Below are 11,314 nucleotides of genomic sequence, written 5' to 3'. Positions count from 1 at the left end.
CAACTATTACGCTAGCATCGACCGACCTCCTTTTTTAGATGCTCTACAGGAGGAAATGCAGTACCCCAATATATTGGGGTGAGTTCGGTTAGCAATTCATGGGAAGTACCGAGGTGGTCCTCAGGACCACTGAGTTGATACGGCAGGTTCGTGGTAGAATCAAGACAGCTCAGAGTCGGAAGAAAAGTTATACCAACAGGCACCGATCAAATCTAGAGTTCCAGGTGGGGGTATGGTTCTCCTGAAGGTGTCACCTTGGAAAGGTGTCATTTGATTTAGAAAGAGGGCAACTTGGGCCCCAAGAATATCGGTCTTTTCAGGGTTTTGACCTGGGTGGGCCGGGTTGCATATTGTATGGATCTTCCCGAGGAGCTAAGTCAGATCCATAGAATGTTCCATGTCTATTAGTTTTAGAAGTGTTTAGTAGATGATTCTGCAGTGGTTCTATTGGAGGATATTCAGGTGGATAACCGCCTGAATTATATTGAGAGGTGGGTAGTGATTCTTGACCGGAAGACAAAAACCTTGAAGAACAAGATTGTTTAGTTGGTGAAAGTCCAGTGGTAGCATCACAAAGGGTCAAAATGGATGTGGGAGTTGGGGGATGAGATTAGGGAGCACTACCTGGAGTTATTTGGATCAGTGGACTTCGAGGACGAAGTCTGATTCAAATGGGGGGGGGGGGGATTGTAACATTCGTATACCAGTATGTTTCCTTTTTACCCTAAATTATAAATTCTTTACAAAAATTGGTCCTTAGTTAGTACACATGTGTACTCTATGAGTAAGCTTAGTGTGCTTACCTTAAGGTGGTCGCAGGCATCACCCATGTACATTGGGCGTACGTAGGAGTATGTAGGGCATACGCACGGATTGAGCCAAGACCTAATTTTTAGGGTTTGCATCCTATTTAAACCCCATTATAGCCTCTTTTGGACATGTTTAACCAGCCTCCACCTCCCCTTTCCCTAAAACCGAAAAATTAGAGTGATTTTGTGAGTTTTGAACCTTAAAGAGTGTTTGTTGGTGGTTTGTAAGGAGAAAAAGAAGAGGATCACTTGGAGGGGTGACTTGAGCTTGAAGATATAGGGTTAGCTTCTTATTTGCAAGCTACTGAGGTAAAAAGCTCACATCTTGATGATCCATGGTGCTAGATCTAGTTATGTTGTTATTTTATGCATTTTGAGTCCTTATAGTGAATGATGAGCTTCTTAACTTAGTCCAAAAGTATTGGTGTTAGATCTAGGATCCTTTTAGTCCCCATGTTGATAAAAATGCAACTTTATGGATGTTTTATGGTTCATACATGTATTAAGATCTTTGTTAAGTCCTTTTTGAGCTCTTGACCCCTATTAAGCCATGCATGTATGTAAAGTTTCCAACTTTACAAGAAAAGTCACCCTAAGGAAGCAAATCTGAGAGTTAGGCTTGAAGTCTCAATCGATTAAGGACTTAATGAAATAAGATGTCACCTTGGGAGTACGTTGGGTGTACCCAGTTGGTACACTGCGCATACTAGCCCCAGAAGGCGTACACTGAGCATACGAGCTGAGTACGTCTTGTGTACTCAGTAGGTGGGCTTTGGATTTGGGTTTCTCGGTTTTGGGCCCGTGTTTGGACATTAGGGGATTATGGTCTTGTTGGGCCATTAGATTTCTATTTTTGGGCTATTGCTAGTATATTGGGCTTTTTTGGATGAAGGACCACGAAGGGATTTGGGGCCAATTTGGAAGATTGGGCCATGAGTGGGCTTTAAGTGACTATTTTGGATCTTAGGCCTTTTGAGTAGTTGGATCATGCCTTGGCCTTGGGCCAAGTTAGATAAAGGGTAAAATGGTCTTTTACCATAGCTTAGACTTTTAGTTATGGGTCAGAATCCAATTATTAATTATATGTTATTTTGATGATAGAACGGTGATTTTTACGGTCCAGCAACTGGGGATTCATCGAGAGATTTAGCAGCTAGAGGCGCGTTTCCTCACTGTGTTTAGCGAGTTGAAGGCACCAATGTTGGCCCATGGTTTGATATGTTAGTAGGTTATTTGTCTTCGTGGCTCTTGCATGTGTTATGTGTATATGTTTACCGGGCGGGGCTCAATGTCGAGCGGGGCCGATGACTATTATGTATGTTATTATCTTTGTGATTATTGCATGTGTTGATTGATTATATGCTATATGTTGTATGTATACCTGGCGGGGGTAGATGTCGAGCAGGGCCCAATGATTGACAAATATGTATACCGAGTGGGGCTCGATGTCGGGCGAGGGCCTAGTATATGTTGATATATTTGATATTTGGTATTTTGGGGAACTCACTAAGCTTTGTGTTTATGGTTTTCAGTTTATGTTTCAGGTACTTATAATTCGAAAGGGAAGAGCTCGGGATGATTGTAGACCACACACCACACTATTCCACATTTATGATTTATTGTGATATTTTATGATGTATTGATACACTTTGTTCCACATTGGTTTCTTGATGATGCTTTGGGATTACGGTTTTTATTAATTTAAAAAGGAAATTTTTGGTCTTAATTTTTGGGACGTTACATATGTAGTCAACACATAATCACTCAGTTTCTCTATACACAGCCACAACCCTTGGTTTTCAAAGATCGAAAATTTATTTTAGATTGGTTCCTTTCCTGCTTCATGATCAGATCAACTAGAAAAGGGGCGATTTAGGGTCAATAGGGTATCTCGATATTTAGGTTAGGCGTGTCACGCATTTTGGCTAAGACGAAACGACTGATGCGAAGTTTCAATGTGCACGCCTAACTAAATCCCCCCATTTCATAAACCTCATGTCAGCATCCTCGATCCGACTAGGCAACAGGGGCGTATGTACATAATGTTAAGGTGGGTCCTAGGACCCACCTAATTTTGCAATTTGTATTATAAATTATACCTAGAAAATATTAAGAACTTCCTTAGAAGTTTTAAAGGACCTACCTCCAGCTTCCACCCTACAGCCCACAAGTTTGTGACGTTTGTCTATTTCCAAGTTTATACAATTAGTTGAGATTTGAGAATATTTTAATTGATAATAAAATGTATGTTGGTTCTAAAGTTCTAAACTGATATTCTCATCATTTTGCCTTCAAAATCGATGTCCCAACTCATCCATCACAAGTAAAGATAATTACAAAACATTATATTACTTAATTACTTATCTTATGAATTTGTTTATGCATTATAAGTTAAACATAAGTATATTAAATCGTTATATTGCTACCGAAATATGTTGTGTATATCAAATTAATGTTATGTTTGCTAGTTACGGTTAGTGACTATTTTGAAATCAATGTTGTTGTTAGTTACAATTAGCATGGTTAGTTCAATAGTTAATGAAAAAAATATGTTTTCGAAAGTATCGATAACGATACAATGGATATATTTCAAGATATAGGACATCATCATATATAATTGTAAGAAATTTAATATAATTATTGATATGTTTTAAAAAAAATTATTTATACGATGCGATCAGTAGGGGTGGCAATCATCGATCCAACCCGTAACCCGAAATTGACCCAACACGGAAATAAACGGGTTTGGGTTGAGATTTTTGACCCGCTAAACCGTTATATATATATATATATATATATATATATATATATATATATATATATATATATATATATATATATATATTCTCATCAGTTTTGAATATTTAATTATCGTTTAATCCTTTTCAGAATTCAAAAACTGCAAAACATCTTCGAGTCGACTTAGCGTGCCCTAGCCCTTAAGAATCCCCTAATGAAGAAGAAATTCAGTCTTTAGTCTCCAAACTCACGACTTCGCGTCTCCCGTCTTCGTCGATTGAGGCATGGAGTCATCGACTATCACCACTCGTACGCACACCACTCGTCTTCTCATCATCTGGCTGTCGCACACCACTCGTCGTCGTCACTTATGTTTATGACTCTATGTTATATATTTAAGACGTTATGGCTTCATTTTATTTGTATTTTTTAATTTCATTTTAAAATGTGTTGCTTATTAAATGGATTATACGGATTGGGTTCGTCCCACCGACCCACGAACTCATATACTTATACGAGTTATATAGATTGGATTGGGTTGATGTTTTCAACCCACCAACCCATATATTATATGGGTTAGGTTGGGTTGGGTCAATATATTATGACCCGCCAACCCGCCAACTCAAACCCAACCCTATTGTCAGGCCTAGCGATCAACCACTAGTGTTTTTTACTCTTTCATTTTTTAGGGAAACATGTGGTTTTTTAGTTTTAGATTCGTCGTTGCTAAGCTTTTAACCTCCTGTAAAGGCTTTAAAAGAATAAGTGAAGGAAAGCCTTAAAGCCTCACAAAAATGCTCTTCATCTCACCTAGAGGTGTACAATCGGTTTTTTTCCGAACCGGTTCGGTTCAAGTCAACACCGGTTCACCCTTAAACCGGTTCGGTTTCAAACTGGTTCACCATCAAATTTATCCGATCCTATACAAACCGGTTCGGTTTAGTGAAAACCGGTTCACTTCAAACCGGATCATCTTAAACCGGTTCTTCAAACATGTTAAAAAAAAACGGCAGAAATTGTATATTTTTTTGATTGTTTGTTTTATTTTTTGGGATACTATAGGTTACATAAAAAAACATCTTCAAACATCTCGAAAAACCAGTTCATAATTGGTTCAAAAACCGGTTCATAATCGGTCCAAAACCGGTTCGGAAGTCCGGTTCATTGTAAACCAGGTCGAAACCAGTCCCGTCGTTCGGAAATACAAATTGGTTCAAACCGCCGGTTCGGTTCGGCATCGGATCGGTTCTAGTTTGAACCGGTTCAGAGGTGAACCGGTTTTCGGTTCGGATCGTGAACCGGTTTTTTTGTGCACGACTAATCTCACCTATATGGGAAAAAAATTGCCAAGTTGCAATTTACCCCTTCCAGAATTTCCAACAATTAGCATAAGACATACCATCTCATATAAAGATGGTATCATTTTGATTATGATGTTGATGTTCCATAACGTGTACGAGATTCATGCACGGAAACCTTTCTCCCAAACTTTATCTTAGTTGCAAACATTCTAAAATTTCTGATCCAAGTGTCACAAAGACGTGTAAATAGCTTCTCCATGTCGTTGATACGAATATACTAAATAAAAACCAAATCGCTTCCCAATTTTAATTTGATTGAGATTGGCCGCGTATTCGACTAGTATATGAATTATCATTCGAAGTCCACTGTTTTAGTTTAAATTTTATTATTATTATCATTATTAGTTTAGCTTACCCCATAATACACATAAAAAGATTAAATAATTTGATTATATTTTAACAAATTATATCCATTATTAGAGAGAGAAGTTGGTTTTTAGAAATGTGTGAAAAATACACATCCACATTTTTTAATTGGTTCAAAAAAAGTCCAGCATTTTGTCCCTTTGTTGCCAATCACCCATCATGTAGGGTAACCTCACTACACTTCATTAACCACTCTATAAAAAATAATTTTAAAAAATCTTAAAATACTTATATAAAAAGTAAAAATCACCGATAAAGATCATACGAAAAAAAATCAATCAACCAACAAAACAGTAAAGAGTACAATCGAAATCGCATCACATAGCAAAACGACAACAAAAAGTGAGACTTTACCGGTTTACTCCTCCACGACGCCGTCGTATTCCCCCTCCTCCTCCTCCTCCTCCTCGTCCTCCACCGTAGCATCTTGGTATTGTTGATACTCCGCCACCAAATCATTCATGTTACTCTCCGCTTCAGTGAATTCCATTTCATCCATTCCTTCACCGGTGTACCAATGCAAGAACGCCTTCCGCCTAAACATCGCGGTGAACTGCTCGCTCACTCGTCTGAACATCTCCTGAATCGAAGTCGAGTTTCCGATGAACGTCGAACTCATTTTCAGTCCGGTCGGTGGAATGTCACAGACGCTGGATTTCACGTTGTTTGGAATCCATTCCACAAAGTACGATGAGTTCTTGTTTTGAACGTTCATCATCTGTTCATCCACCTCCTTCGTGCTCATCTTCCCCCTGAACATGGCGGACGCCGTCAGGTAGCGTCCGTGACGTGGATCTGCGGCGCACATCATGTTTTTGGAGTCCCACATTTGTTGAGTCAGTTCTGGAACGGTGAGTGAGGTGTATTGCTGGGACCCACGAGATGTGAGAGGTGCGAAACCGACCATGAAGAAATGGAGACGAGGGAATGGGATTAGGTTAACTGCTAGCTTCCGGAGGTCGGAGTTCAGTTGGCCGGGAAACCTCAAACAGCAAGTTACGCCGCTCATTGTTGCAGAGATCAAGTGGTTGAGATCACCGACTGAAAAGCAAAATGAACAAATAAAAGGATGTATCGTAAACGAATTGATGAAAAAACGAACTTACAACTTGGATTGCTGAGTTTCAATGTTCTGAAACAGATGTCGTAGAGTGCTTCGTTGTCGAGAACCATACATTCATCGGCATTTTCGATCAACTGGTGCACCGAGAGTGTTGCATTGTAGGGTTCAACAACTGTGTCAGAGACTTTTGGTGAAGGAAAAACTGAGAACGTAAGCATCATTCGATCGGGATATTCCTCTCTGATCTTCGAAATCAAAAGTGTTCCCATGCCGGAACCCGTACCTCCTCCGAGCGAATGGCAGACCTGAAAACCTGCAAAATTGGATCAAATAAAAATCACACAAAGCAAATTCAACATGAGATCAAACACGAACACACAACTTATGACGATTTACAGTTTTACACACAAAAATTCATATCAAAACTGATGTCGGTAAACACAAAAAATGTGTTTCGAAATGATTAGTATCTAGAGATCGGGATTCGAATTGTATACGGAGTGAAATATTATGATATATATACCTTGCAACGAATCGCAATTCTCAGCCTCCTTACGAACAACGTCGAGAACTGAATCAATCAACTCAGCGCCTTCAGTATAATGTCCTTTAGCCCAATTATTTCCGGCACCGGATTGCCCGAACACAAAGTTATCCGGCCGAAAGATCTGCCCATTGGGACCAGATCTAATACTCTCCATAGTCCCAGGCTCGAGATCCATAAGCACAGCCCGAGGAACATACCGGCCACCGGAAGCTTCATTGAAGTAAACGTTGATACGTTCAAGTTGTAGATCAGCAGTGGTTCCACTGTAACTTCCGGTGTGATCAATGCCGTGTTCATCACAGATAACTTCCCAGAACTTTGTACCGATTTGGTTGCCGCATTGTCCTCCTTGGATGTGCAAGATTTCTCTCATGATTTCTGGAGAAGATGATGCGAGAAGGAGATTGCGGTTGGATATATAGAGACGAAGGAACTGATCGATAGATCTAAAAGCGGTGGGAGAGAGAGAGAGAGAGAGAGAGAGAGAGAGAGAGAGAGAGAGAGAGAGAGAGAGAGAGAATCGGAGTTGAAAGGATCGTGGATGATGGGGGTTGACGGTGGTAGGAAATTGAGGGCCCAAATGGCGCCAGGGTATTGATATTGAAAATGCTTTTCAGGTTTAAAACTTTCCCTAATTGCAACTCTCACCCCTCAACTATTGTTTTCTCCACAAAAGATCATGTTTGAAAAAATATATTTATAGAATGATTGATAAATTGGGAATATTATAAAGATCCAATTCCCGTTAATAGAATAAAAATATTTATAGAATGAATAAACTGAGAAAATATGTAATAATAGTAAAATCGTTTTTTATTTATAAAGATCACACTCAATCTCGTGAATGTAGGAGACCAATAGGGATGATCCAACTACTTGAATGGTAAAAGTAAAACAAATGAAGAACTAAAGTTAGTAATATGTAAAGTCGGTGGAATCATACTGAACATGTCATAAATACAAGGTGTCATCAACGTGTGTTGATTGTTCACTCTAATATTAAATTATAAAAAGCTTAGTGAAATTAATCAATCATTGTGGATAAAATAAATAAAAGAAGATTTACTATTTCTAAAGATTATAAAGACAGTATGAAAGTAAAATATAAAGACGGTATATATTTAATATATACATATAAAATCAATTTCTAATTAAAGAAACCATATGATAAAATAAATTCGTATTGGCAATTTGACCCATGGCCTGCCGCCTGCAGCCTGCCTTTGAACTTATTCGGTGGCTAGTTTGTAAATAAACAATAAACAAAATGCTTCATATTCGAATTGCTAGATTATATAAAAAAGTTATTTACTAATATTAACATGCCATTTTTATAAATGTGTCATTTTTATGTTAAAGTTAAACGACTTAAATCTACAATTCATCATACAAATGAAAAAGCATATTTACCAAATTCTGTTCAAGTCTTTAACTACTTGATTCAACATTACAAACATATCATCACGAATAAAATCTGGAAATAAAAGACAATTTTTAAAAACAAATATTATTTATACGAATAATACAAGAAACTGAAGTAAATATTGAATATCACTAACGCTGCTGAAGAAGTACTTCATTGCAATACTTCTTGAAATTTAAACATTCTTCCATAAGATACTCACTGTTAGAATCAGCAAACTTCATGAGATCATATCGTTGTATAAATTATATAAAAAAAAAAAAAAATAAGTTTTATAAAAAAATAAAAAAACTTACAAGATTCTCTCTGTCATTTCTGCCACATCCCACCTTGGACTCCATGGATAATCTTGTAAAATAGCTGACTTTATAGGTTCATTACCAGGGGGAGAGTGAAAATGCTTCAAAAAAAAATAAAAAATAAAAATAAAAATAAAAAACATGTCGATAATACATTCCTATTTTTAAAGGGATATGGAACCTGAGAACTTTGAAGAATGAGAGCAGGTTGTTGCCTAGGGAACTGAAGTGGAAGTGAGAAGTGCACCTATAAAAACATAAAATATGAAATTTATTTAAAAAAAATTATGACTTTATAAAATTATAACACCAGAAATTTTATAACTTTATAAAACTGTCAAAATTGATAATACCAGAAATGTGAATACGCCAGAGCAAGCTAGAAATGTTGCCTTCCTGCAAAATACCTGGTAAAACAAATATAAAATATAAGATTTTTAATCGAATAAAAAAAAGTTTATTAAATTCAAAATGAAAAAATTTACATACTGGATCAGCTTCTAGTGGCCTTCCAAAAGGAATAGCTAATGCTGTGATGAACTTTCTTCTAACTTCAATTGATGAAATAGCATCTCTTATCTATAAAATTAATAAAAAAAAAATTAAAAAAACAAAAACAAGTAATGAAAGTATGTTGATATTTCTTGAATGTACAATGCTGTAATAGAATTGGTAAATTGAAATAGAAGAGAATAAAATATTAACTTGCGATTGAAGAATCTCCTCTAAATTTGGAAGATATTCAGCCATGCACCTTTTAAACAAAATCAAAAAACAATATTTCAAATGTCTTAGCCTCTTAGGTGTTGTTTCTTTTTGGGTAAAATAGTCATTTAAGAAAATAGAAACATGGGCTTACATTCCTTCCAACCAAGGAGGAAGTCTGAAGTCATCAATGGAGAATAAAGTCTTCAACTCAGGGGTAGATACTAATTTTAAACGTGGAGCTGAAGTCATTGCTGAATACTTTCTACCCACAGGATATATAACCTGAATTGATTCAACACAAAAAGAGAAATGATAATAAAAATATATATATATATATATAAATATAAAAACATAAAAAAGATTTTACCTGTAAGTATATTTTCTGTTGATGACGCCAGGTGGACCCTGAAACCATTTTGTTCAAATCCATCTCCAACAAAGGCACTGCGAATTTTACCTCTTCTGGCTACACTACAGTTGAATGATAACATCATTACAAAGTTAAAAATTTTGATAATGAAATAAAAGTATATATAACTCATATGAAAATCAAAATACCTTGTCAAAACCAGAGCTCATATACATTTCGATTCCCTCTTGAGAATAAATGGTGTTGATTTCAAACTTTAGTCTTTCATCATCAACATTTCCAACACGTTTTTTCTGGTATGCCATGTATAAATTTCTGCAGTGGAGAAGATAATCATTTGCATATACTAAATGGGAAATTATCCATAATGCAAATACCTAAGTTCATGAATCAGAGACAATAGCTTAGTTGGATCTTTGCAATTCCAATCGGATAAACTGTTCTTGGGTTTCAGGTCTCCTTCTCCACCAGCGTGGTATGGTCTGAAGCTTTCATCTTCAGGTCCAAAAATGATATCTGGTGCCAACAATGGGAATTGTGCATTGTAGATAACATCCCCTGTAATTACAACACCAAATCTGAATACAAAATCCGCATGAATGTGAGGATATTTCTGATCACAAAACAAAACATGTTTTTTTCTGTTCTAAATGCAGAGGGTACATCAACGAGCAAAAGAATCGGTTTCTACTGAATAACAAATCAGTTGAAAATGCAAAAAGGAAACTAGTAAACTGACATTTGATGTAATCGAGACAAAAAGGAATTGCCAAGGTAAATCGATCAAGGAAACCAGGATTTTTGGAACCAGACCACATTTGCTCGACCTGCAGAAAACGAGACAAGAAATCAAATGAGAAACACGAACCTTTGATTCTGATTTAGGGTTTTTCAAGTTCAGTTGTAGAGCTTGATGTAACCCTAAATGCGGAAATCGCGTACCTTGATGGAGTGAGGAGAATGAGTGAGGAGGTAATTGAGTTGTGCGTAGATGATCGGAGGCATACTATCAACCGCCATGGTCTCCAGATGGTGTGTGATTTTGATCCGTCGTCGAATTCCACCGATCAATTTTGGGTTTAGCTCTGCTTCACCAGAGGAGCTTCAACGGTGTAATTAATCCACCGTATGACGTAATCGTAGAAAACCAAAAAAAAAAAAAAAAAAAACGTGGTTTGATTTAAGAGCTGTTTGGTACTTTGTACTTTGTAGCCATCATTGGGAAATACGGGGTATAGTCCTTTTTTAGGATCTTTTTAAAATTTTGTCATGAAAAGAGACATTTACGTTTATAGACACGCATTCTGCGAAGGACCCTCTACAAAGCTCCATGGAAAGTGGTATTTTCGTAATTTCACTCCTCTCGACTTTGACAAAAATGGTCCCCCGATTCCTCTTCCACTTCGACAGTCTCTCCGCATCGATATGCCATTCTGATTTTCCGGCGAGAAGGAGTTTAAAGACGGCGACAACGACATCATTTTTCGGCCTAATCGATTTGAACCAGCAAAATCTGGCACCGATGGAGGGCAATTTCCCTAATATTTTCGCTGATAGATACGGCTTTCGGGTATATCACATTTCCCTCTTTGGATTAATGTCGTATCGTATTTATTTAAGATTCAAATG

At 37.1% G+C, this 11,314-nt stretch overlaps 2 protein-coding genes across 2 annotated transcripts; both read right to left on the bottom strand.

Moving 5' to 3' along the window:
- Positions 1–5,537: 5,537 nt before the first annotated feature.
- On the bottom strand, positions 5,538–7,467 carry LOC145008037 (tubulin beta-5 chain-like). Its single transcript, XM_078966650.1, has 3 exons — positions 6,862–7,467; positions 6,382–6,651; positions 5,538–6,316 (listed from the first exon to the last, which is right to left on the bottom strand). Exons 1-3 carry the CDS (start codon positions 7,256–7,258, stop codon positions 5,634–5,636), a joined length of 1,350 nt encoding a protein of 449 aa, XP_078822776.1. The 5' UTR covers positions 7,259–7,467; the 3' UTR covers positions 5,538–5,633.
- An 823-nt stretch (positions 7,468–8,290) lies between these two features.
- On the bottom strand, positions 8,291–10,846 carry LOC145008250 (BRCA1-A complex subunit BRE-like protein). The gene is made up of 12 exons (XM_078966879.1): positions 10,628–10,846; positions 10,425–10,512; positions 10,063–10,243; positions 9,874–10,000; positions 9,683–9,781; positions 9,467–9,597; positions 9,313–9,361; positions 9,097–9,186; positions 8,961–9,014; positions 8,789–8,854; positions 8,605–8,708; positions 8,291–8,509 (listed from the first exon to the last, which is right to left on the bottom strand). The coding sequence occupies exons 1-12, from the start codon at positions 10,703–10,705 to the stop codon at positions 8,440–8,442; spliced, it is 1,137 nt and encodes a 378-aa protein (XP_078823005.1). The 5' UTR covers positions 10,706–10,846; the 3' UTR covers positions 8,291–8,439.
- Between the last annotated feature and the right edge of the window lie 468 nt (positions 10,847–11,314).

The sequence above is a fragment of the Lactuca saligna genome, chromosome 8 (genome assembly GCF_052625555.1).
Source record: "Lactuca saligna cultivar CGN05327 chromosome 8, ASM5262555v1, whole genome shotgun sequence".
In the NCBI taxonomy this organism is placed as follows: Eukaryota; Viridiplantae; Streptophyta; class Magnoliopsida; order Asterales; family Asteraceae; genus Lactuca; species Lactuca saligna.
The sequence above is the reverse complement of the archived record's forward strand: the minus strand, read 5'-3'. Positions and strand labels throughout refer to the sequence as shown.